The sequence below is a fragment of the Lemur catta genome, chromosome 1 (genome assembly GCF_020740605.2).
Source record: "Lemur catta isolate mLemCat1 chromosome 1, mLemCat1.pri, whole genome shotgun sequence".
Classification (NCBI taxonomy): Eukaryota; Metazoa; Chordata; class Mammalia; order Primates; family Lemuridae; genus Lemur; species Lemur catta.
This window is the reverse complement of record NC_059128.1, coordinates 104,000,144-104,027,785: the sequence shown is the minus strand read 5'-3', so window position 1 is coordinate 104,027,785 and position 27,642 is coordinate 104,000,144. Positions and strand designations below refer to the sequence as shown.

Here is a 27,642-nt window from a genome sequence, read left to right as displayed (position 1 = left end):
AGAGTCTGGCACTGGCTGAACTGTGTAGTGTCAATGTAATGAGTCAGAAACAATCACTGGTCCCCTTCCAAGGAGCCTCCTGTGCCTGACTGCCACTGACTCCACCTCTGGAGGATCAGAGGTGAATCAGAGTGACTGTCCTCAAGGAGCTCTGTCTGGGGAGTGTTCATGAGGAGTCCCCCACCAGGGTGGCACTTAGGAGGGTGGGGAGTGTCAGTGAAGTCTGGTTCTCTGAGTGGAGGTAACTATTCTAGTTGCAGATCCTCCATAAGTAACTATCTACAGCTGTGGTCCCCAACCCCTGGGCCACAGACCAGTAACAGTCCATTACTTGTTAGGAACCGGGCTGCACAGCAGGAGGTGAGCAGCGAGTGGGCAAGTGAAGCTTCATCTGTATTTACAGTTGCTCCCCATCGCTTGCATTATGCCTGAGCTCTACCTCCACCCCCCAGCCCCACCTCTCACCCCGCCTACCCCCACACCACTTGCTGCCCGGGATCACCATGAAATGCTTGGGACTTTGGGTTCCACAGAAACTCAGAACCTCACTAAGTGACAAAGCACATTATCATCACATTTGATCCTCATAACAGGGCAAGGATTGCTGTGTTATCCTCTTGCACAGGAGAGGAGGCTGATCCACAGATAGGAAGGGACTAAGTGGGAACTAGGGACTCAACTTCTAGACTAGTATTCTTTCAGCTCTGCCACTCTGCCTCATCTCACATTGACATGGTATCTGTTATGCCTTCAGCTAGGGCAGAGCCTCTTAGGAAATACAGCAGGTATCTGAGATGGGAATCCAGACATCAGGGAATCTCTGTTCTGATATAGGAAAGCTTGATCCTCACTCTAGGGAGGATGAACCTTGACCTCAATGGCTCTGCCAGGGCTGGGATTCCCACTGAACACACATTCATCTCTGGCCCTTTCCTCCTCCTTACCTTTCTCCTCAAATGATTCTATCCACCAAGCTACCACCCACATTCTAGTCCTCAGACTCCACCTGTGGTACCCACTACTCCCAAATCAGTAGTTCTTCCCACCTGCCCTTTCTCCTTAGTGGCAAGCTTCCCCTACATGGACTCTTGAGTGAGGGGAGGATCCTTACAGCCTATTTTTCTACTCCAATTTCCACCTCCATCTCACAGGGAAACCGAGGCCCAGAAGGAGGAAGGGACTTGCCCAAGACTGTAATACCAGTCACTGATCATGCTAGGTGTAGAACCCAGATCACCCAACCAGTAGCTTCAAACTCTTCCATCTCTTCACACAGCAGGCCATGGACTACTTCTGTCCCTCTACTATCCACACTGAATCAGTCGCTCACTCCCCTTGAGTCTTTCTCAGACAAAGCCCTCCTTTTTTATTCTTCTCACGTACCCATTGTCATTGTTCTGGCCAAGTCCTTTTTACATGTTACCTGCACTATTGGGACAGTCTCTCAACTGGCAGTAGGCCACCATTCTGCCCAATGGACTCCAAGGCCCTTCATGTTCTACACACCCCACCTTATCCTCACTAACTTCCTTTCCTCAATGTCTCAGCAAACTTTCTTGCTCACATAATGTGTGTCCTGGCTCTAGGCTTGGGTTTGTTGAACACAGACATAGGGTAGCCTCTACCCCCCCCCCCCCCCCGCCCCAGAAACTGCTTTTGGTTGGAAGTTAGGATAAACACAGCAAATGATATAGGGGAAGAATCTGAGTCAGAGCTTTGACTTGAGGACTGCTGAAGGTGGGGAAGGCTTCTGCACTGGGTGGCTGAGAGAGAGAAAAGAAGCCTTCTCTTGGCTTCCTCCACCCATCACTTCCATAAGATGCACCTCTGGAGTCTCCAAACCCAGTATTACAACATCCTCTGTGCTTCCTCTGGCTACCTATACGTACCTCTTGTTCAGCCACCCTCTGAACCCATCCAGCTGCTAGCATGCTGAACATTTTATACCATAGTTCTGGGCCTGTGGTCCTGCGACCATGCTGTTGGCACATTCTGCTGTGCAAGTCCAAGAGTCTTAACCAATATTAAGTCCTTCACTGGTTACATCTTTCCAACCCGGATTTTCATTATTACAGCCGCATGTAAAGCTCCTTAATGTTTTCCATTTGCCTCTTTGTGCCCATTGATGGTAATGACTTGCCACTCTATTTTTGCCTGATGAAATCTTTAAAATCCAACTTGAATGCCACCTCCTCCATGAAACCTCTCCCAATTTTCCTTCAGCTAGAAGGAATCTCCCTTCTCTGAGCTCCTATGGATGTCTATATGTACATTCCTGCCTTGCCTTAGCTTTTTCTGTAGCCTCTCCTCGACTGGATCTGGAGGCCTTGGAGAGCAGAATAAGCTTCTCAGCCAGGCCGTAGCTGCACGGAGCAGCAGGTGCGGTATGAATGTCAGCCTCACTCACCGTCGGCGCTCAGACAAGTGCCCGTTGCCCTGGACGCAGGGCTTTCCGTTTGCATCGCTCATTTTTAGGCGCCGAACAGAGTGGGCCGGACACAGGTCACACAAGCAGTGGAGTCTGGACATTCCAGCCCGTCGCCAGGGCACCCCTACCCGCCTCACTGCCCGGCTCCAAATGGGTCGTGTCTGCGAAGGAAGTTGGGGCGGGCGGCTGCGATAGCTCCTCCTCTCTGTCCGCCCGGCGGATCTGAACCCCGCAGGCCTCCCTCTAGTCCGAGGGCCTCGGGGAACTCAAGTCGGCGCTGCGGGAGATGTAGGGACCTCCGCCACGGACGCGTCTCCCACTTGCGGCTAGTTTAATTAATTTATTTATATGCTTTGAAGGGAGGGGGCGTTCAATGAAGGGGAAGAGGCGGGGCGAGGTGGGAGGCGGGCCCAGAGTGACTGACGTGAGCGACGGGGAGCCAATGGCCCGTGGGGGGCGTTCCCCCCATTCAGGACTCCTCGCCTGGCTCGGAAGGTATGTTAAACAGCTGCTTTTAATTTGGTCCCCCCGATCTCGGGCGTTTGGGGGGCTAGTTCGCCGGCTGCTCGGCTTGCCCAGCCGGACGTTGGTGTGGGCGCCGCGGGCCCCGGGACTGAGCGGGGGAGGCCGGAGTCCCGCGGCCGCGGCAGGCGAGGGGCAGGCCAGGAAGGCGCTCTTGGCGCCGCCCGCTCGCCAGTGTGTGTTTCCAAGCAGGGCTGGACCGCGGGGAGGGGTCGGCCCGGCCTGGGGTCGCCCATGCGCCAGCTGTACCGTCTAGTTTGTTTCACCCGGCGGTCGGTTTCGGTAGGTTTTGGCGGTGGACTGGGGAAGGGGCGAGCAGGAGATCCCCCGCTCTTGCTGTGCCTTTTCTTTAACCAGAAAAATATTGTAAAGAAGAAAAAGGGGGCATTCTGCACACCGACTGGAGACGGGCCCGGGCTGCAGCGCGCGGGCTTGGCAGGGGGCAGCCGAGCCCGGCCGGCTGGGCCCACTGAACCCGCGGCGCCGGAGTTGCTCGCGAGCTGTAGTTAGGGAGCTAGCCGGGGCCCGCAGCTTCCCCGGGTGGCCACGCCGGGCGAAGGCGGCAGCCGCCCAGGGGTTTTGTTTCTGCCCGCAAACTTGCAGGAGGGGCGGTGGGCGCGCTCCGGAGAGGCGCGGGCGCAATGGGCCCGCGGTTGTTAAGGACTCTGGGGGCGGGGGCAACCCCAGACTGGCGGGGGGGCGGCCGGGGGCGGGAGCGGCCGCGGCCGCGGGAAGAGCTCCCTGCGCCTTCCCAGCAGCTCTGCGAGCCGCCGGTGCTCACTGAAGTCCCGGGCCGTGGAGCTCGAGCCGGCATTCGGCGCTGGAACCCGCTAGGCCGCGAGCGGGCGCGGAGCTCGGACCCGGGGTGCGAAAACCTCCAGGAATTCCGCGGCTTTGCCCCGCGGCCCCAGCTGATCCCCTGCAAACATGGAGCTGCCTCCTTCCCCGCCCACCCCCGGCGGCGGCGGCCGCGGCTCCCTTCCCCTCCCCCGGCCGTGCGGCTGCGGGCTCCCCTTCCGCGAGCTGCCGCTGCGGGCCGGACGGGCGGGGGCGAGGGAACGGCGTGTGCGCGCGCCCACAAGGGACGGCCTGAGAGGGGCAGTGAAGGTCGGGAACTGGGAAAACAGTCTCCACGCTCGGAGTCGGGGAAGGAAGTGCATCAGCGGGCGGGGAGGGGCGCGGGGGGCGCGTCTGTCAGTCGCGATGGCGGCCGCGGGCCGGGAGGCGGGGCGCCGGCGCGAGCCGTCGGGGCCGGGCGGGGCGACGCGGGGAGAGAAGGTGCAGCGCCTCGGCCACGCAGCGCCGGACTGCCCCGGCCTCCACGCCTTGGCCCAGACTGTTTACTATCTACTCTGCGGCGGCTTGTGCAACCCGCCCGGAGGGAAGCTGGGGGCGGGACCGCGTCCTCCCACCCACCCCGGGCTCTTCTCGAGGCCCCTCCTTCTCTTGTCTTCCACTGGCTGGGCGAGACTCCCTTTTTCCCTTCTTGGATACGGATTGGATGACATTCTCTCGGGCTCCGCCTATCGGGAGGGCGGGCTGGAGTTTAAGTTGCTAGGATTTTTTTTTTCCGTGAAGGGAGGAGAGAGGATTCCTGAGGTTACGTTGAGGCGCGAGGTCCCGCCCCTATTTCTGATTGGTAGTTTCGGATAGCCCCGCCTCCTCCGGCGGAGCGAGCTCGGAGGGGGAAGTCCACCCTTGTTCCCCGCCCCCTCCCTTTGCTCGTGAGCGCGCTCCGCACATGTGTGAGGCCCGCCTCGCTCCTCCGAACTGCCCTCCCGCCCGGAAGTCCTGGTCTCGGCGCCCTTGGCGCGCCGGGGGGGTTGAGGGGGGAGAGCTGAGGAGGCACACAAAGATTTCACCGAGGCTTGAGGTCTGGCAGCCTTCGGGGTGAAGCCAGAGGATTACAGTGTAGAGTAGATTTGGGGAGCGTAGCTCCCGGCTTTTGCAACGCGTGGGATCTGCCCTTATGGGCAGGGGCCAAGCACTAAAGTTCTGAACCTATGGCTTGGCTGTTTCCACGCCCCTTGACTTTCCTAAGCTTAAACTTGAGGACTCAGTAGACGCCGGCATTGTCTTTGCTTCTCACTAAAACTGACAGCCTTGGGTTGGCCAGCAAGCCTCAGGCAAGATCCAGGGCAGGCAGTCCCCGATGGTTAGGGAAGTCGCGGGCTGCCTCATCCTGGCCTGGGTTCTGAATGGTTTTTGATGTCCTGCTGGCAGTGCCGTGTGGCACACACTCTGGGTGGGGGAGGGCAGCCCAGAGTCGAAGGTAGCGTTTGGTCAGTTCTGCTGGAGCGCTGCTTCCTGACCTCCAAGCAGGTTGGCCTGGAGGTCGCTTTCGTCGGTCTGACTTGGAGCTCCATCCCAGGGCAGGGCTTGGCTACTAGGAGGCTGCTCTCCCCTGTCGGCTACTCGTGGAACTCACGATTTGCAGCCGTGGCCTCGCGGCTCAAAGCCATCCTTGGAGTCAGGCCCACCTGTTGCCAGCGCTCCTTTCTGGCAGTCTCCGCTGGATTAGGGTAGGGAGGACAGTGTTGGACCTAGGAGTGGGTTCCCTAGAGCCTGTCCTTTGGGGTCTCACTTAGCTCTCTGGGGGGAATAGCCTTTCTGCTCCAGAGAGCGGGAAGACTCTAGTCCCGCCCTCTCTCCTGGCGCTGCGAGAGCGCCCCCCAAAGCAAGGCCGGAGTCAGGCCCACGCCCTATTTAGTGAATAAATAAAAGCAACCTAGCTCTCGCACTTTGTCTCTGTGTGTTCGAGGAGGTACTATTGCCTACACAGAGGGCCTAGGGACTGCCATTAACACTCTGGCCAAGGAGAAAGTGAACAGCCGTTCTTTTGTCTGTAACTCCGGACGTTTTATCCTTTCTCTGAGTGTGGCGTTTTCCCAAGGTTAATTTGTGCTGTGGCCTGTTTTGGTCTTTTCCATCTCCTTTTTCATTTCCTCAAGTCTGAGGATGCGTCCAGGTTTACCCTGGAGATCGCGAGTACCTTCTGCCTCACACTCCGCCTTCCGGAGGCTTGCCGGGGCGGTGGCTGTTAGGGCCCGCCTTTCTTTTGGTTATCTCCGCCCTCGCAGGACTGCATCTGCAGGTCTAGGGAGTGTCGGAGTTGGGAGTATGCAGCCACCCCTAGCAGCGAGCTGGCAACCCCTGGGTTATTTCTCAGCTTACGTCTCCAGACTGCACTTTACTTGCTGAAAGGAGCTGCCGGCTCTCCAGATATTTGTGATAAGGACGCAGCGTGCAGAATGTAGATTGCAAATGGGAAGGATGAGGTTCTCACTCTCTCTTTTTTCGTAAGGAGGTTCCTCCCCGGCGATAATGCTGCAGCCTTTCCCCTTCAAATCCCAGGGTATGGGGTCTCCGCTGCTGAGCTCCCCGTCACCCCCTGTCTGGGACTTGGAACTCGGAGCTTCGGTCTCTAGTGTAAACATTCCACAAAAGGACTGCTAAGGTTCAGCCTCCTCGCGGTGGGCAGAATCCGTTCCTTCCTAGACGGGCGCCCTGGCCAATGGGAGCTCCTACCGGCGCCACGCTATCCAATCCGATTGCTGGGGGCGGGGCCTGGCCCGGCAGTATGGTAGGAGGAGCCTGTTTCACTTAACAGACATTTTACCCCACATCGGTTACTTACCTTCCTGGGGCGGTGGGAGAGCCAGGGTTAGCCTTCCAATGCGATGACCAGCGGAGGCGGGAGCCAACTTGTTAGGCCTGTGGCTGAGACGGTACTGGGCGGGGTATGTGGTGTCCTCCAATGAGACGTGAAGAGCTTCCCTGGTTCCTCCAATAGTGTTGCGGCTTGGGGGTGGGATTCAGCCATCCGTCTCCAATAGGCGGGGTTGAGTTAGGGAAGCTCCCCGCCAATAGGGGCGTGGAGGTGAGCGGCTCCCCTCCCCTCCCAGTCGAGGGGGAAGGGGCGGGAAGTAGGCAGGCGGGGCGCAGTGATTGGCTACACCTTTGACGGGCGGGTAATGCGTCCTGTGGCGGAACGAAGCTGAGTCTTCCCTCTGCGGGGCGGGCCGGGGGAGTGGGCGGGATTTCCCGGGTAACAGAGAAGCGGCCGCGGCGGTAGAGGCGGCGGAGACGGTTTCTCCATCTTCCCCCCTCCCCTTCCCCCCTCGGAGTTTCCCTCCCTCCCTCCCTCCCTCCCAGTCTGGGCACCGGGGCCTGTGACCGCTTCGTTAGTGGAGAGGTAGCTGCCAGCCCGCTTCGGCAGGCCTGTGCCCCGCGCCTTTCTCGGGGCCTCCCTGCTGAGCCCGAGGGTCACGCCGAGAGGGACACGCAGTGACGAGCGGGTGAAGCAGCTTTGCGGTGAGAGCTCGCCGGCCGGGGGGCCGGGTGGGAGGCTGGTGTGGCGGGTAACGCGGGGCTCGAGGGTGTGTATTTTTAGGGGGGCTGACCTCCTCGGCTTCCCGTAGAGCAGACGGGCGGGAGGTGTGTAGCTGTGTGAGGGGGGTGGGGGGCGGAGCGGGGCAGTGCTCCGTGCGGGAGGGGGAGGAGAGCGCAGTCCCGGTGCGCGCGGAGGGGGCGGGCGCTCGCGCCGCCGCTCGGGGGCGGGGCCGGCGCGCGCGTGCGATTGTGGAGGAGGGGCGGGGCCGGCCTCGCGCCCGGCGCTGTTTGCGGCCGACCACCCTCCAGCCTCCCGGGCGGGCGGGGCCTCCGGCGAGCGGCCACGCTCCAGCCTGCTGGGGCGGGGGACGGCTGCAGGGTCTCCCGCGTGTGGCTTCTGGGCGCGGCAGGGAGGGGGCGTGAAGTCTGCGTTCCTCCTCCTTCGGGGATCCGGTTGGCCGGAGGGGCCGTACCGAGCGACGATGCCACTCCCCTTTGCCGTCCCCCTGCTCTGGGTTTCCGCCTCCTTGGCGGTAAGGCGGTGCTAGGGAAATCCCGCTGTCGGGTCTGGCTGCGAGTCCGGGCGCCTAGGTCCGCCCCGCCCATGTCCCCGTGGGGTGGGCGGGGCCCCGCCCGGGAGTTGCGGAGGTGTCGGGACTTACTCCTGCGGCTCGCCCTTCCCTGCTGACTGAGGCGCGGGGCCCGCTGCCAGAGCTGTCGTCTCCGCTTTGCTCCGCGCAGCGTGGATGGCCCGCGAGAGCGGGAGCATGGCCACTGCCACTCCCCTTTTGGTTGTAACTCTTGGGGCGAGGTGCTCAAGGTCCTCTGCCAGGAGTGTGTGCTGCCGGTGGTGATCGTGCTTCCGCGGCGGTGGGGTGGGGGTGGGGGAGGGGCGGGGAGCCCTCGGAGAGTAGAACTGTGGCCGGGGACAGCCTTTCCTGGAGTTCCCTTGATGTTCAGTTACTGTGGCTGTACGGGGCGGGGCTTCCTTTTAGCCAATGGGGTGGTGGGTACTAAAGTTGGCGACTGTTTCGGTACCTTAGGACTTTAAACTCGGTTAGCCATGAAAAGGCAGTGGAAGCTCCTCTTAACAAGGCTGAGTTTTATAACAGGAAGGTTTGGATTTACATTTTAATTTCAAAACTGATCTGTTTTAAAGATGGTGATTTAAAAAAAACTCAGACTTTGAATAAAATACTCTAATTTCTCCGACACTTGTGTTTTTGAATGCTTTCGTTGTACAGATGGTTCTGCTATATAAGCTTAGTTTCCCAAAGAAATGTTTCGATTTAGATAACTAGGTGAAAAGTCTTCTCTTTGTTGTTTGATGTAATTCTGTTAGACCATCTAGACCACCTTCTATTAATAGTCCATGGAACATAGTGTTCTTGCCCTTTTTATTTCAGAGTAGGGTGAAGTTGTGGACTAGTGTAGCCTTCTGTGTGTGTGTATTTCCCTCCAACCTGTATTGGGGAGTGGCCTTAAGGCATTTCAGATTGAATGTATGTATACATAACCACTTAGATGAGGTTTTTCCTCTGACTTGATACGTTGTCTTTTCCTGTTAAGAGAATTAAATGTTTTTGACATTTTTCATGAGAATATAAACATGGTATCAGTGTGTGTTTATGCTCTGACATGTGAATGAGCCTCTGATTAGTTATCTGAGCTGAAGTTAACTTCTAGATTTGTGCTTTGGTCAGTAGGGGCTGAGAGTTGGGTGCCCTGTGGTATACTAATGTGAAGACAGTCCCACTTTTTCAGCTAAGGAAGTTTTAACAGCAACAGTAGCACTTTAGTTAATGATAGCTGTAATAGAATTGGTGTGGAGACTAAGCCTGGGTGTTTTTCCTGATGATATAAACTGGCAAAGACAGTGGAGAATGATGTACAGTTGAGGAAAGTTTGGTCAATACATACTTGTTTTCAGCATTTGTGGTACTATATGCTGGGAAACAGAAGAACCTAATTCATGCCCTTAAAAATAATGTTGTTTGGTTGGTATGCCAGGGTTAGAAGTTCCACACAGGCGTTCAGGATTCAGGTAAGAACTTGGTTAGGCTGTATTAGGAAAGTTTTCATAAACGCTTCTTACTTCCTAGATATCAGCATTTTATATTATAATTTTGAGACAAGTTAAATACCTTAGAAAGATTGACATTTTTTAATTAAGAAGGTTTTAATAGTTCACTTAAAGAGTAAGACTTTTTTTTTCTTTTTTAAGGAAGGAGGTGTTTAGTAATTTGATAAGATTCCTGGTGAAACATAGATCTGTTTACATCTTGCATCTATCAGTGCACATAGGCAAGATACTGGAGAGCTATGCATGGCAGATGTTAGTACCTGGGAATTTCAGTTGGAATTAAAAGGTCCTTTCAGCGGATCGCTGTGGCTTATGCCTATAATCCTAGCACTTTGGGAGACTGAGGTGGGTCAGGAGACCATCCTGAGCATGAGCGAGACCCCATTTGCACAAAAAAAGAGAAAAATTGGCTGGGTGTGGTGGTGCATACCTGTAGTCCCAGTTACTCAGAAGGCTGAGGCAGGAGAATCACTTGAGCCTGGGAGTTTGAGGCTGCAATGAACTATGATGACGCCACTGTACTCTACCTGGGACAACAGAGTGAGACCCTGTTTAAAAAAAAAAAAAGTTACAGGGGTCTTCAGTGGTCTAGTGCAGTGCTTTTCAAGGCTTTCTCACTCTTCTGGATAATTCCACCAGACAAGGGCCGGGTATGGTGGCTCACGCCTGTAATCCTAGCACTCTGGGAGGCCGAGGCAGGTGGATCGCTCGAGGTCAGGAGTTCGAGACCAGCCTGAGCAAGAGTGAGACCCCATCTCTACTAAAAATAGAAAGAAATGATCTGGCCAACTAAAAATATATATAGAAAAAATTAGCCGGGCATGGTGGCGCATGCCTGTAGTCCCAGCTACTCTGGAGGCTGAGGCAGTAGGATTGCTTAAGCCCAGGAGTTTGAGGTTGCTGTGAGCTATGCTGACGCCACGGCACTCACTATAGCCCGTGCAACAGAGCAAGACTTTGTCTCAAAAAAAAAAAAAAAAAAAATTCCACCAGACAAGAGTTTAAGTTTTTACTTTACCCAAGCAGTCTGGTTTTGGAGTCCCTCAACCCTATACTTCAGCTGCTTCTGTCTATGGGTCTATGGATAGTGAACAAAGAAGGAACAGTGTGCTTTTTATTTTATTTTATTTTTTTAGAGACAGGGTCTTGCTTTGTCACCCAGGCTGGAGTGCAATGGTTCCATCATAGTTCACTGCAACCTCAAACTCCTGAGCTCAAGTGATCCTCATGCCTCAGCCTCCGGAGTAGCTGGAACTACAGGCACATGCCACCACGCCCAGCTAGTTTTTTAATACTGTGTAGAGCTGAGGTCTTGTTTTGTTGCCAGGCTGGTTGAACTCCTGGCCTCAAGTAGTCTTTCCACCTTAGCCTCCCAAGGTGCCGGGATTACAGGTATGGGCCACCCAGCCTGGCCTCAATGTACTGTGTTAAAAAAATTTGTGGTAAAATATGCATAACAAAATTTACCATTTTAAACATTTTTCAGTTCAGTGGCATTAAATACATTCACATTGTTGTGCAACCATCACCACCATCCATCCTTAGAACTTTTTCATCTTTCCAGACTGAGACTCTGTATCCATCGAATAATAACTACCCATTCCACCTCCCCCTAGCCTAGGCCAACACCTTCTCCTTTATGTCTCTATGAATTTGGTTACTCTAGGTATTTTATATAAGTGAAATCAGACAGTATTTGTCCTTTGTGTCTGGCTTATTTCACTTAGCATAATGTCTTCAAGATTCATCCATGTTGTGACCTGAGTTAGAATTTCCTTTTTAAGGCTGAATGATATTCCACTGTGTATATGATACTACATTCTATCTATTTATTTGTCGATGGACACTTGGATTGCTGCCACCTTTTGGCTATTGTTAATAATGGTGCTATGAACATTAGTATGCAAATACCTGTTCAAGTGCCTGCTTCAGTTTCTTTGGATATATATAACTAGAAGTGGAATTACTGGGTCATATAGTGATTCTATTTTAATTCTTTTGAGGAACCATTAATGTGGTTTTGAAAGCAGCTTTAAGGGAAAAGATTGGGACTCAGATTCTACAGGTGAATTGAGCCAACACTCATTTTTTGATCTTCTGCTTAAATAGCTCTGGGCTGACATCGGAAGAGTCTCGTTCCCGAGAATTAAACTTCTTACATGGAAAGGCAAAGAGACATGATTTTACTGCACGTGAATGAGGGTTAGGTGCCTTAAGAATCAAGTACAAAGTGCTATAAGGAATTCTAAGGAGGGACAGTCCATCTTTGGGGTGGAGGAAGAGAGGAACTGAATGAGAAACATGAAGAAGTCTGAAATCTGAGATCCAGTGGATGTAAGTGGTTAAATGTCTTTAGACAACTCACTCAAAGTGCCCCATAGAGCACTTTGGAATGTTAGAAGTGGTGATATCATGTTGAAATTGAATTCTTTCTTGAAGTCTGTATTTTAGAGCTTGTGAACTACGGTCTCTTCAGTTTGCTGACCTACTACTTTGGAAGGTATTTAAGAATCACAAGCAGGGCACAGTGGCGCACTCCTGTAATCCTAGCTATTCGGGAGGATCTCTTGAGCCCAGGAGTTTGAGGCCATAATGCACTATGATCATACCTGTGAATAACCTCTGCAGTCCATCCTGGGCAACATAGCAACCCCCCCTGTCTAACAACAACAAAAAAAGAAATTTGAAAAAATTTTGAAAAAGAGAATCACAGTAAAGAAATTATAGACTTGGCATATATGTCAAGCTCAATATATATTGTTAATATGGTCAACTGTTATTCCCTAATACTTTTATTCCTTCACGTGCCTTCCTGTTTCTGCTACTTTTAAAAGTTATAGAAGCAATATCTTAGGATTTTTGACCTTCCTTGTGTTGTTTAAGTACATAATTCTGAATTTTTTATTTTGTTGAGATGGAAGTTAAATAATGTGGTAACCTATCTAGCAGCGTACTTGAATAGTCTGTGAATCAGAGTTTTGCCATTATTATATCCTTCCCTTTTTTTTTTTAATGAGGCAATGTCTCTCTCTGTTGCCTGGGCTAGAGTGCAGAGGCACTATCATAGCTCACTGCAACCTCAAATTCCTGGGCTGAAGAGATCGTTCCACCTCAGCTTCCCAAAGTGCTGGGATTACAGGCATCAACCACTGCTGGCCCTGACAGTTTTCAAAAAATATATATGAATTCTGAATGTCTTTAGACAATTATCTGTCCTTTAAAAACACATTATAAAAGAAAACCTTGGCTTCCTTTAATTGTGTAAATTTCTTTCTTCAAAAGACTAGCTACAGGGGATTTGTTTTCAGTCTGTTGCAAGCAAATACATAGAGGTTTTGTCCTTACACATGTGCAGGGCAACTGTCTGATATGGCTTTCTTTAGAGATTGCTGCACCAATAGCTCCCAGTCTATCCAGATTGGGATTTAATTTCTAGCCTCAGTGCCCAAGACAATGCTGGCACATGGTAGGTGATATGTTGTTTACAAACTAAACTCTAATGGCATTTAAAAATTTTCTAACTAGAGGCTATCTTTGTTTAGTTGGAATTGGCTTTAACACATTGATTGCCACACTAGAAAAAATTTTTTTTTCTCGGGACCACAGTGTTAAACTTCAAAAACAGAAGGATCCTTTCTAATTTAATTAAAAATTGTTATTTTTTTTTATTGTTTACTGTGTGTGAGTTATACGCAACTTGAAAAATAGTTCTTATGGCTCCCAAGGTGAAAAGATGTGTGAGCTACATATGCTTCATGAGGCCTCGGGCTCAGAACTAGTGAGTTAAATGCAACTCACATGGCAGTTAATTTGTTAAAGGTACTTAGGCATTTATTGGTGGCAACTTCTAACTGCTGTACTTCTTTTTTGCCCCTTCTTTTGCTACTCCCTTTCTGTCTTATATGTCTGCATGTTATTTGAATTTAACGGCATCACGACAGTGGACCCTTCTTTAGTCCTGCTGGTACCTTCCAGGGCTGGGTTTAACTAGACTTGACTAACTTGACTAGGCTCTTGAGGAATATGCAAGTCCACAGTCCCTTATTTGCATTTCTGAAATGCAAGAGTTTTTGGTTTGTTTGTTCTTTGGTAAGTTTGGTTCCATAATTAACCTAGGGGCACAACCTGATCTAGGCTGTCCCACTTGATGCGGAAATGTGACTGTGCTTGATTATGGGGAGCTACCCCAGCCCTGGCTGGGAAAAGGGATATGATAAACAGTATATGCACTGTTGTTCCTTACTAAAATCCAAACAATGTTGATGACTCTACAATTCCTATCTCTAACTGGGATCTCTCCCTCTACTACCGACTAATATGTCCAGGGGCCCTTATAATGTCTCCTCTTGGATAGCTAATAGGCATCCTTGACTCCTCTTTTTCCTCTTTTTTATATGTGGTCCATCAGCAATTGCTCCATATTCGACATACTATGCAGAATTTGACCCTTTACTACCTGCACACCCCCAGCCCCTACTACACTTAGTACTAGCAGCATCTCTAGCTTGGATTCTGTTCTCTCTGCTTGGTTATTGCTTCTCTTTAGTCCGCCCCGCCCCCCCCTTTTTTCTTTGAGACAAAGTCTCATTCTGTTGCCCAGGCTAGAGTGCCATGGCATTAGACTTGCTCACAGCAACCTCAAACTCCTGGGCTCAAGCAATCCTTCTGCCTCAGCCTCCTGAGTAGTTGGGACTACAGGCATGTGCCACCATGCCCGGCTAATTATTTCTATATATTTTTAGTTGTCCAGCTTATTTCTTTTGTTTTTTTAGTAGAGGGGTCTTGCTCTTGCTCAGGCTGGTCTTGAACTCTGAGCTAAAACGATCCTTCCGCCTCGGCTTCCCAGAGTGCTGGGATTACAGGCGTGAGCCACCTCGCCTGGCCTCTTTAGTCCATTCTCGACACTGCAGCCAAAGTTATTCTTTTAAAATCTAAGTCAGACCATGTCACTTCTCTGCTTAAAACCATGCAATGGCTTCCCATTTCAGTCTGAATATTAAGTCTGGGTCCTTATTATGACCTATAAGAACAAAGCTGATGTACCCCCTACCTACTGTCCCCACCCCATCACCTCCCTGACTACATTTCTGACTAGTCTCTCCTTCATTCTTCACCAGCTTTATATGGCCTTGCTGTTCTTGAAAACAATCAAGCACATGTGTGCCTCAAGGTCTTTGGATTTGCTGTCTCCTCTGTCTAGAATGCTGCTTCCATTGATTTCCACATGACTAGCTTTTCCTTACTTTATTCAAGTTACCTTCTCAGTGAGATACTCTTTGGTCATTCTTATTTAAAATTTCAAAAACCCTTCCCTGCTGTTGGCACTTGTTGCTTCCTAATATTTTAAACATGTCGTTTATCTCTTATTTATTGTGTTTTTCCGACTAAAATGTTAGAAGGCATTTTTGTTTTTGTTTACTGTTATATCTCCATCTCGTAAAACACCTGGGGCATAGTATATGCTCAGTAAATATGAGAGGATGCATGCATGAATGAATGATTTTGTTCCCACCACAGACAAGGCAGTATGCTAAGCACAGTAGAGGATATATTGATGGTTAAAGATATATGTGTTCTTGTGTGTATGGGAGCAAATTAGCTAATATACGATAAAAGCAGTGTCAGATGAGTGATACATCTACTTGTCCTCTTAAGAATCATCTCAAGTCCTATTTGTAATACTTTCTTTTTTTTAATTTTTTTTAAAGAGAGGGGGTCTTGCTGTGTTGCCCAGGTTGGACTTCCAACTCCTAGGTTCAAGCAATCCTCCCACCTCAGCCTCCCAAGTAGGTGGAACTACAGGTTTGCACCACCACGCCTGGCTTGTAATGCTTTCTTTAAAGTTGTAGCCAGCATATCTTGTGTCACACTTTTGTTATTCTATATCATCCTCAGTTAATTTATAGAAACCTTGTCACTCTAACTAAATATTAATGGTCTTGTGAATAGGGAAATATGATTTCCTTCTTTTATATTCCCCTCTTATAATTCTTAATTTTTTAACTTTTAATTTAACATTTAATGAAAATAATTTTAGACTTCAAAAAATGTTGGAAAAAGAATACAAAGAATTGCCATATAAACTGCACCCACATTTCCCAAGTGCATCTTTCAAAACCATAATCTAGTGATCTAAATCAGAAAATTAACATTGCTAACAATTAATACCTTTTGAATTGAAATAGTTTCCTGTTCATTTCCTACCTACAACAATAGGTACTATGTAACATCAGTGTCACTTGGATCCAATTTTAGTTTTTGAGTTTGTTTTTGAACAGGCCCAACTACTTGTAAATATGTGTATTTCATGACTTTTCTTGAAAGAGAAAATTTATTTTTCTTTAAAGGAATAAACTCATTTTAGCTATTACCATTTATATGTCTGAGGCATGTTATGGGGTCCTAGTGATCTCATTTTTCCTGTATCTTGAAACATTTTGGTGTTTGATCATCCTAGAATTATTTCATCATTATTCATCCATTATTCCCTAATATGCTAAAAAGGACTAAAATAATAGAATAATGGGAGAATGATGGAATTGCTTAAAAGAATAATGCAGTAGTGAAATAAATCATTGCTACTAACACTTAAGTTTTTTTACTGCTTTGCCCAAAGCATTATAGCATCTTTAAAGATAGTGTAAAAGAAGGTGGGAGACACCATCTTAAACATCATGTAAGACATTAACATTTGGAGAATCTGGATGAAGGGTATATGACAGTGGTTTTTTTTTGTTTTTTTTTTTTGAGACAGTGTCTTGCTCTGTTGCCCGGGCTAGAGTGAGTGCTGTGGTGTCAGCCTAGCTCACAGCAACCTCAAACTCCTGGGCTCAAGCGATCCTACTGCCTCAGCCTCCTGAGTAGCTGGGACTACAGACATGCGCCACCATGCCCGGCTAATTTTTTCTATATATATTTTTAGTTAGCCAGATAATTTCTTTCTATTTTTAGTAGAGATGGGGTCTCACTCTTGCTCAGGCTGGTCTCGAACTCCTGACCTCGAGCGATCCACCTGCCTCGGCCTCCCAGAGTGCTAGGATTACAGGCGTGAGCCACCGCACCTGGCCATGACAATTTTTTAAACTATTTTTTTTTTACAACTTTTAAGCTTTCACTGAACATATTTGAGAATCCATAATTTTTCATTTTCCTTATTTTCATAATGGCAAAGAGAAGAAAACTAAAGACATTGTACAGTTATTAGAGGAACTAGTAGATATATGCAATGTGACAGCAGCACTATAGACTGTTAGGATGATGGTAAAATTGATTGTATAAACCAAGTTGCAAAATGAGTATGTATTCAGATGATGATACCCTAGATGAATTTTCTCAAACTTAAGAATTTATGAGTGCTCAATGTATTTCTGAGAGAGAGAAGAAAAACGTTATTCTCATCTAGGTAGGCATTCAACAAGGACTTTAGAACGTGGTTTTTTTTTTTTTTTTTTTTTTTAAGAGACAGGGTCTTTGTTGCCCTTCCTCCCAGGCTAGTGGTGTGATCATAGCTCACTATAATCTCGAACTTCTGAGCAGCCTCCCAAGTAGCTAGGACCACAGGTGCCTGGCCATGTCACTGTGCCTGGCCTTTTTTTTTTTTTTTTTGGAGACCATATCTCAATATGCTGCCCAGGTTGGACTCTTGCCTGTCTTGGTAATCCTCCCACCTCAGCCTTCCAAGTAGCTGGGACTATGGGTGTGCCACTGAGCTCAGCTTTGAATGTGCTATTTTTGACAAGAACCAAAACCATTCCAGTTTGCCAAAAGGATGCACAATGGTTATTCTTTCATCTTTTAGGATGTTTATGCACCAAAACTTATTTGATGTGGCTTGAAGGGGACAGGTGCCAAAGGTTAAGTGTGTGTACAAAGATGATTAGAGGGGAAAAATGATGTGGAAATGAAAAAAATCATTGGACTGATCATTCTAGTGAATGTTAGTCTAAAAATGAGAATGTTTGTAATTTTGGAACAAAGATGATTGTCTTCTCTTCAGTAAAATTATGAACTAAGTTTTCAAAGTATTGCATTTGATGATGCAAGGGCAAAAAAAGAAGACCCCAAAAGTTATGATAAACTAGAACCTTCGTAGAGATGTACCTGAAACCTGGGATCAAAATTTACAGAATAGCTACGTTTCAGGTTGCATGCATGACAGTTGAGTAGTTGGTTGCATTTGAAAGGATGTTGCCCATTTTGGGTATTTACATCTCTAAAAAACTGGAAAATATGGAATAAAAATTTACATTTGCTGTTTAAAGCATTAATTCTTTTTTGTTGTTTCTTTTGAGACAGCGTCTTGCTCTGTTGCCCTGGGTAGAGTGCAGTGGTGTCGTCAAAGCTCACTGCAGCCTCAAACTCCTGGGCCCAAGCAGTCCTGCCTCAGCCTCCCGAGTAGCTGGGACTACAGACGTGTGCCACTACACCAGGATAATTTTTTCTGTTTTTAGTAGAGATGGCGTCTTGGGTCTTGCTCTTGTTCAGGCTGGTCTCGAACTCCTGACCCCAAGCTATACTCCCCCCTTGGCCTCCCAAAGTGCTAGTATTATAGGCATGAGCCACCGTGCCCAGCTGCATTTTTCTTTTGATGCAAAATTTACATACAGTGATATGCACATGTCTTGAGTACATTTTGTGTGTGTGTGTGTGTGTGTGTACATACGTGAGATGATGCTATATATTCTATAGCTTGGTCTTTCTACTTGGTATGCCTTGGAGTGCTTGCCTTGTACTTATAGATTTAACTTGATCTTTCTAATTGCTGAGTAGTTTTCCATGATATGGATGTATCAAGCTTATTTAGCTATTCAATATATTTGACAGAGTGTAGTGGAATTGCATTAGAAGTGGAATTGCTAGGTTAAAGGATATGCACATTTTAATTTAATTTAATTTAATTTTTTTTGAGACAGAGTCTCACTCTGTTGCCCGGGCTAGAGTGCAGTGGCATCAGCCTAGCTCACAGCAACCTCAGACTCCTGGGCTCAAGCAATCCTCCTGCCTCAGCCTCCTGAGCAGCTGGGACTACAGGCATCCGCCACCATGCCCGGCTAATTTTTTCTATATATATATTTTTAGCTGTCCATATAATTTCTTTCTATTTTTAGTAGAGACGGGGTCTTGCTCTTGCTCAGGCTGGTCTTGAACTCCTGAGCTCAAGCAGTCCTCCTGCCTTGGCCTCCCAGAGTGCTAGGATTACAGGCATGAGCCACCACGCCCGGCCACATTATAATTTTTAATAAATACTTATAAGTTGCCAATCACGATGGCTCACATCTGTAATCCCAGCACTTTGGGAGGCTGAGGCAGGAGGGTCACTTGAGGCCAGAAATTCAATCCAGCCTGGGTAACACAGTGAAACCCTGTCTCTACAAAAAATTTAAAACATAAAATCAGCCATGCATTGTGACTCGTCCTGTAGTCCTAGCTACTCAGGAGGCTGAGCCAGGAGGATTGATCGCTAGAGCCTGGGAGTTGGGGGTTTCAGTGAGCTGTTGTCATGCCACTGCACTCCAGTCTTGGCAACGGAGCAAGGCCCTCTCTCACAAAAAACAAACAAACAAAAACTTATACCAACAGTGTTTCTCTGTACCCTCACCCACACTATCATAATTTTCTTTTCATTGTTGCCAGTTGCTTTGGGATAAATATTATTTTACTTTACATTTTTTTTATTACTAATGAGGTAATATATGGTCTTCTCAACTAGTTTTTAAGCTTTTAGAGGGCAAGGGCTGAGATTGTATACCACCTTCATATCTGCTCACTGAACATTTGCTGTAATAATTGAATGAATGAATGCTGTGAAGCTATTCCTGCTTTATTAGGTTGAGGCTGAAGAAAGGATGAGTTAGCTAAGTGTGTGAGAGGTTAAAGAAAGCCAAAATTGCTCAGTGCATGTGTGCCTTACGTAAAGCAAGTCTTCCTTTTTTTCTCTTGTCTTTTGTGAGAGGTAGGATAGTTGAGGTGATTAAGAGTCCAGGCTCTGGAGGCAGATTTCCTGGATTCATATCCCAGCTTTACCTCCTATTAGCTGTGCAGCCTTGGGCAGTTTACTTAATCTTTGTATTTCAGCTTCCTCATTTGTAAAATAGTGAATAGCAATACCTTGCTTATAGGGTTGCTTGAGGGTTAAATTAATAAATACTTGTAAATGATGTGGAATGGCGTTTGGCACTCTATATGTGTTAGCTGTCATTCTTTCCCTTTTGCAAATATAGTACAATTGGCCCTTTTCATCCATGGATTCAACCAACCATGGATTGAAAATATTCAGGAAAAAAATCCCACAGAGTTCCAAAAAGCAAAACTTGAATTTGCCACGTGCTGAAAGCTACACTGAATCCATACAAATGAAGTGATGTGTAGGCGTTATATTAGGTATTATAAGTAATCTAGAGATGATTAAAATATAGGGGAGGATGTGTGTAGGTTATATGCAAATTATGTGCCATTTTATGTAAGGGATTTGGGCATTCATGGATTTTGGTATCCATGGGGGACCTGGAACAAATCACCACGGATACCGAGGGACAACTGTATTTGAGTGTCTGTAATGTGTTAGGCCTGTGGGGCATACAAACAAAGTTGACAAGGACCCTGCTTTGAAGAAGCTTGTAGACTTAAGGCTTGTTTAGGGGAGTATTGAGACATTGGCAGGGCTGGATGACAGGGTATAGACTGGAAGGAGATAATTATTTTTTAAATAGTAACCTAAATTCCTCCCCCAATCAGAAAGAAAGGATTTTGTAGGCTAAACTAAGGAATTTGGATTATATTTTAAGTGCTGGGAAACCAGTGATGGATTTATAGCTGTATTAGATTTGCATTTGAAAGCAATATAAAGGCTAGACTAGAGGGGAGAGACTAGAGAGTATTGGCCACAGTTGAGGGGAGGGGTGAACGGGCCTGATGAGGGAGTGGTTGTGTGACTAGATGGGAAGCCATTGATCTGAGAGACAGTTAGGAAATAGAATTATGGGTGGTGATTGTTAAAGGAGTAAAGTATACTTTAGAGAACGTTAAACCCCTTTAGTGTTACAGAGGTAGTCTGCACAGCAAACTCTGGATGTGAATGAAGTTAATACTTTATCAAATCACAATCACTTTATAAAAGGAATGATTTTTTTTTTTTTAGACAGGGTCTCTGTTGCCGGGCTAGAGTGCAGTGGCATCACCATATTAACAGGTTACTGTAACTTTGAACCGCTGTGCTCAAGTGATCCTTCTGCCTCCCAAGTAGCTAGGACTACAGGCATGAACCACTATTCTGGCCAATTTTTTTTTTTTTTTTTTTTGTAGAGACAGGGTCTCGTTGTCCAGGCTGGTTTTGAACTCCTGGGTTCAAGCAATCCTTCTGCCTCGGCCCCACAGAGTGCTGGGATTATAGGTGTGAGCCACTGTGCCAGGCCCAAAAGAAATGATATTTTAATTGCAAAAAGATAGAGCATGATATCAGAATAAAGCATACTACTTTAATCCTTAATCCAAGAAAGACTCACCACAATCCTTTTTTTCTTTTTCCTATACTGGTCCATAGACCAGCATTTAGGAATCACTAATGTAATCTGATCCCCTCCTTTTGCAGATAAGAAAACAGGACCAAAGTTACAAAGCTTCATGTAAGAATTGGACTAGGATCCAGTTCTTGACAGGTATTTTAGTGCTATGGTCTCCAAGCCTGGGCCATGGCCCGGTGCTGGTCCCTCTAATCCCAGTCAGTGGAAAAATTGTTTTCTATGAAATTTAGGAATCGGGCCACCCAGCAAGAAGTGAGTGGCGCGCAAAGCAAAGCATCATCTGTATTTACACCTGCACCAGCTGCCTCCCCATCACTCACATCACTGTCGGAGCTCTGCCCCCCATAGAAAAATTGTCTTCCATAGAAAAATTGTCTTCCATGAACCTGGTCCCTGGTGCCAAAAAGGTTGGGGATCGCTGACCTGTGCTGTGCTCTTCAGATCTGAAATTGGTTTACCATTTATAAAATATTGACTTGGCTTTTGGTTACAGAGATTAATCTCAGGTGAGTTAAGCATCTAGGTTTCAAGCCAATAGAACCCAAGACCAAACTGTGGCATAGGTAGGTCATGGATGTACATAGAATTAGCAGCCAAGAAAGTCTTTTAAGACTTTTTACTCCATCCACTTATTAGACTCAGTTCCTCATCCCAAAATAGTTTGAGGTTTAGTGTTCCTGGTCAGTTGATCGGTGGCTCTTAAAGTATGAAATAGCATGTGTGATCTATATTTCCAATCCTTGGATATGTCTGAAAGTTTTTGAATTAAGCTGAACATGCTACTTTGTACTAGGAAAACATAACCAATTAAGACATTTAAGACTTTAAATTATTTCTCCTGTGCAGCTGTCAACAGTATGTTTTCAACTCCACTTAACCGAGTTCAAAATACCACAACGCACAGACTTGGGAGACTTCATCCTTTGATCTGAATGGGCTACAGTTGGAACATATTTGTGATTTGAGATTTACAAAAAGATAATATTAAAAGTGGCCAGCTTGCACATTAAACAATTGTGCTGCTGTGTCAGGGTCCCACTTAGGTTTGTGAGATATGAGAAAAACCGGAAACGATTTCAAGGCTAAGGATTAGCAGGCAGGCAGGTTGAGGACTGAGAAGAGGTGACATACCCCAGAGGCATCCTTGTGCAGACTGCTTTCTTTGCAGGCCTCCTGTGCTCCTAGAGGATGAAGAAAAGACAGTTGAGTGGACTCAGAAATTGGGCAGATACTTTTTTTCTCCTTACAAAAAGTGCCTTACTTTAGATGAGGGAGTGGTTCGCTAAAATCTCTCACTATTACTGAAACTTTTATCTGGTCTCAAAATCTGGTCTCAATCCTGGGCTCAAGCGATCCTCCTGCCCCTATCTCCTAAGGAAACAGGATTAAGGTGCAAGCTACTGCACCTGTTTACTTGAAATAAGTTTTAAAAGTAGACCACAATTATAGTACTAGGTTTTGAGAGGAGTTAAGAAGCAGCATTTGAATATTTTTAGAAATTATTTTGAATAATGTACATGGGGTTACGTACTTAATATGAGGAATGACAGCATTTGAGGAGGAAACTAGAGAATAAAGCAAAAAAAGATGTTTGTTTTTAAACTGGAGGCTACTTTTCAACTTAGCAGTGCCAAATTAAAACTATGTTACTTAAATTTTTGTCTTTTTCAGTTTTAACTTGTACACTGTGAAGTGTGTGTGTACATGCACATGTGCACATGTACTTTTGAACTACCCAGGATGATCTCTAGGATGAAATAGATAACCAGTTCTGGGAGTCTAGCTTATACCAAACTTGGGTGATTGGTCCTAAGTTAGACACATCATACCAGAGTGAGAATTGATTTGCATGTTAAGTCTTTTGGTTTCTGCAGGTTTTGTAGTGCATCCCTGAGCATGAGTGCAGAATGAAGCGGCGTTTGGATGACCAGGAGTCACCGGTGTATGCGGCTCAGCAGCGTCGGATTCCTGGCAGCACAGAGGCTTTTCCTCACCAACACCGGGTGCTTGCCCCTGCCCCTCCTGTGTACGAAGCAGTGTCTGAGACCATGCAGTCAGCCACGGGAATTCAGTACTCTGTAACGCCCAGCTACCAGGTAAACTGGAGCCAGCCAAGGGACTAGGCTTGAGAGTAGAGGGATGGTAATTTTATCCAATTAAAAAATGCTTTATTAAGCACTGAGTTCGATATCAAAAAATTATGGAGTATGTGTAACATAAATAATAAAAACACTGTACACTCATATATAGTTTAGAATAAAAAGAATGTCATGACCTTTGAAGTTCACTGTGTATGTCTCCCTGATCCTTTACTTTTTTCTCCCTCCCTTCAGAGGTAGCCATTAGTGTGAACTTTGTGTTTATTATTCCCCTGACTTTCCTGGTTTTTTCTTAAATCTCTAAATAATATAATTATTTAGTTTGGATATTTTTGAGTTTTCTCCCTTTCCCACCACCCAGACGGGGTCTTGCTCTGGTACTCAGGCTACAGTGCAGTGGCCAGATCGTAGCTCACTATAACCAGGAACTCCTGGGCTCAAGCGATCCTGCTGCCTCAGCCTCTCAAGAGTAGCTAGCACTACAGGTACACACATGCCTGGCTAGTATTTTTTATTTTTTTATTTTTTGTAGAGACAAGGTCTTGCTATGTTGCCCAAGCTGGTCTCAATCTCCTGGCCTGAAGCAATCCTCCTGCCTTCCCCCCTTCCCCTCAACGGGCTGGGATTATAGGCGTGAGCTATTGTGCCCAGCCTATTTTTCAACTTTTATATAAATGGAAACATACATATTCCTTCTTTGACCCACTTGTTTATTCATTCAGTATACTTCCTAAGATTCATCCATATTTTTATTTGTAGCTGTAATTGTACCATTTTCACTCTGGTATGAATTAAATGAATATGCCCTGTTTATCAATTCTACTGTTGGACAATTGGGCTATTTCCAGGTTTTTGCCATTATAAAGGTGCTGCTGTGAACAATCTGATGTGTTACTCCTAGTGCACTCAAACTGGCGATTCATTACAAAATAAGAAGCTTGCACCAGAATTCATATCAACACACTTCTTTTGTCCAGAGAGTCTTTGGGAAAAAAAGCAGCTGTATTAAACAGTGTCCTTACTAGTGGAGTACAGTTGACCCTTGAACAACTTGGGGATTAGAGGCTCCAATGCCCACATAGTCAAAAATCCACATGTAATTTTTGACTCTCCAAAAACTTAACTACTAATACCCTATTCTTGACCAGAAGTCTTACAAATAACGTAGTCTTTTCACACATATTTACTATGTTGTGTGTATTATATTAAGACACTGTATTCTTACAATAAAGTAAGCTAGAAAAAAGAAAATGTTATTAAGAAAATCATAAGGAAGAGAAAATATATTTACTATTCATTAAATGTAAGTGGATCGTCATAAAGGTCTTTATCCTTGTCAGCTTCACATTGAATAGGCTGAAGAGGAGGAAAAGGAGTTGGCATTGCTGTCTCAAGGGTGGCAGAGGTGGAAGAAAATCCATGTATAAATGGACCCTTGGTCTCAAACCTGTGTTGTTCAAGGGTCAGCTATACTTGGCTTATATTGTGGTGCAGATTCCTTTTCTTTTTTTGTAGACCAGTCAGCAGGTTTGAGGACACAAGAGGAAGAATTTCTCAGTATCTAGGAGAGGGATTGCTGGGTCTTAGGATATATGCATCTTTAGCAGGGCCAAACAATGCTAAATTGCTTTTAAAAAGTGTACTAATTTAAATTTCCACAAGCATTATATATTCCTATTTTTCCACATCCTGACCAATACTCAATCATTCATCTCTTGCCTTTCACTCTGTTTTGTAGAAATGGAAGAATGTAATTGTTTTTTGTCCTTTTTTATTATGAAATTAATATATCACCATGGACTTTTCTGTAAAAAGGAAAATTACTTTTTCCTCTGACCCTTCAGATTTTCTCCCACTGGTACCCAAAATTTTGTGTACATATACAAGCTTATCTACATCAACCTACCTAATTATCTAAATCCACTTTTCTTTTTTTTTTTTTTCTTCTTCTTCCTTTTTTTTTTTTTTTTTTTTTTTTTTTTGAGACAGGGTCTCACTCTGTTGCCTGGGCTAGAGTGCAGTGGCATCATCATAACTCACTGCAACCTCAAACTCCTGTGTCAAGTGATTCTCCTGCCTCAGCCTCCCGAGTAGCTGGGACTGTAGGTACACACCACCATGCCCGGCTAATTTTTCTATTTTTTGTAGCGACAGGGTCTCTCTGTTCCTCAGGCTCACTTTTCTTTTTATAAAATTTGTATTTTATAGTACTTACTGGTCTGTTATTTGTTCTTTTCACTTAATATATGGTGGATACCTTTCCACTTGAACATATATGGATAGATTTAAGTAATTTAAAAAAATCACTGCATTGTTTTAAGAGTTGCATATATAATATTCTTCTCCAGATCAGTCTGAACTATAACTTATTTAACTAATTTGGAGAGGCCTTCCTCAACCTCACTTTTTAGTGACTTGTAAAAATGTATGACTAGTACTGGGAATATAAACTAGTGTAATCTTTCTTGAGAGCAGTTTGGCAGTTTGTGTCAGATTCTTTAGTTACTTTTTGACCTGGCAGTTCCATTTCTAGGAATTTATTATAAGACTACAAAAAGAGGGAAACCTGGGTGAGGTAGGAAATGGTGGTTCCTTAGGTGTCACTCTTCCTCAGGAGTTCCCCTGTACCGGCTGAGACAGCAGTCAGGAGAAGGCCTCTAGCAGATTGAATCTTTAAGTTAGGACTTGAGAGGAAAAAAATTGATTGTTTTCCTTGGGTGATTACTTTTATTAATATTATCTTAACAGGTTTCTTACACATGGGATAGTTAAGATCTCTTCCTACTGGAAACTGTAATGTGCTTGTGTTAAACTAGGCATCTCAAATATTTATAAATGCCAGTAAAGTCTTGTGAAAGCCTGTGGGCTTGTAAAACCTGTAAAAACATACATACTGGAATATAGAAGCTCAGAAGAATAATCCGTCTTATGAGAGCTACATTAGAGCTTTTAAAATTATCTAAATAATTTCTTTTTACTCTTCATATATTTTGTATTATTTCTGTGGATTTATGCATAGTTGCTTTATTTCTCCTTCCTCCCCCTCCCCTTCCCCTTCTAGGGTACCTTTTTATAAACTTTGAGGATTTGAAGAAAGCTTTATTCATTTTTGTTTGTTTTTGGTTTTTTTTTTTTCTTTTTTTTTTTTTTTAGAGATAAGGTCTTGCTCTGTTGCCCAGACTAGAGTGCAGTGGTGTCGTCACAGCTCACTGTAACCTGGAACTCCTGGATTTCAGTGATTCTCCTGTATCAGCATCCTAAAGCACTGAGATTACAGGCCTAAGCCACTGAGCCCAGCCCTTTTATAAGTTGTGGAGCACAATTTATATTACTTACAGAAATAGAATTTCATGTTTTTTTGTTTCCTTATTTTGGGACTGGGGCAGTCAGGTATATTGTCATTTGTTGTCTTCTATAGTTATTAATAGTTCTGTAAAAGGAAATAGAAAAGCTCTGAAATTTTTATATAACATGTCTTGCAATAGAAATGGAAGCAAAGGGACTTGTGCTTTTATTTCACCCTGAAATTTTTAAGAGGACAAGAGAAAGAAAAAGAGAGAATTGAAAAGACGTGTTTGGGCTCAAACCACCACCAACTTGGAAGAAAATTTTATTTTACTTTAGGAGTAATACTTGGAGCTGGGTATGGTGGCACCTGTAATCCCAGCACTTTGGGAGGCCAGGCCAAGGTGGGTGGAATTCAGCACCAGCCTGGGCAATATAGTAAGACACCATCTCTACAAAGAAATAAAAAAAATCATACTTGGTCATTGTAGCAAATAAAGATGAGCAAATAAAACCAAGTAAAAGTCTTTCCTCATTTTACTACCACAAGATTAAATGCTAACATTTTGCTATATATTTGTTGACTAGGGTTTAAAATCTTTTCGTTTTATCGTACACTGCATTGAACTGTGTTTTTAAAAATTCTTTAAACGTTTAAATCTACATGCAGTACATAAATACATTCAACTTATGGGTTAGAACATTTTGTTAAAATATGTATGTGTCTGTATCAGTGCTGTTTAAAGTGTGGTTTATAAATGGCTGGTCTGTATATTTTGTTACTAGTGTGTAATGAAGTAATTACAGAATTGAGAGTGTTTAGAAACTTTGTACTGATTGGACATCATAATTTTCTATCTGTAAAATCCAATAATGGAAATTATGGGTTTATGTATTTTTTATTTCACTTTTTTAGTAATTTACTTTTATGTATTTTATACAAGTACTGGACCATGATGGATTGGAATTTAATAAAAAGAAAAACTGAAGAGCTGGGCATGGTGGCTCACACCTGTAATCCCAGCTACTTGGGGAAGCTGAGGTGGGAGGATCACTTGAGCCCAGGAATTGGAGACCAGCCTGGGCAACATTGTGAGACCCTGTCTGTTAAAAAAATGAAAACAATAACAAGAACCATAAAAAACCAGCTGAGTGCAGTGGCACATACCTCTAGTCTTAGGCTACTTGGGAGGCTGAGGAGGGAGGACCACTTGAGGCCAGGAGTTCAATACCATCCTAGCGGATATAGCAAGACCTTGACTCAAGGAAAAAAAAAATGGGTCCTTCATCACAGATAATTTGAGATGCGCAAAGCTATATCATTTTTAATAGCTACAAAGAATTCTGTTGTAACATGGGTGGGGTATAATTTAT

The 27,642-nt window shown here is 45.6% G+C and overlaps 1 protein-coding gene and 1 pseudogene across 3 annotated transcripts in view; both read left to right on the top strand.

The window, feature by feature from the left end:
- Window positions 1-6,986: 6,986 nt before the first annotated feature.
- The window catches only part of SIN3A (SIN3 transcription regulator family member A), a 60,966-nt gene continuing 40,310 nt past the window's right edge, over window positions 6,987-27,642 (top strand). The window contains exons 1-2 of one of the 3 annotated variants that reach the window (XM_045532418.1): window positions 6,987-7,264; window positions 22,759-22,980. In XM_045532418.1, coding sequence (XP_045388374.1) covers window positions 22,792-22,980 — 189 coding nt within the window. In that variant the 5' untranslated portion in view covers window positions 6,987-7,264; window positions 22,759-22,791. Of the gene's footprint in view, window positions 7,265-9,125; window positions 9,327-22,371; window positions 22,981-27,642 lie in introns of those variants that run through there. The other 2 variants (XM_045532438.1, XM_045532427.1) reach the window with 2 other exon arrangements.
- Window positions 8,050-16,510, top strand: LOC123635206 (annotated as a pseudogene).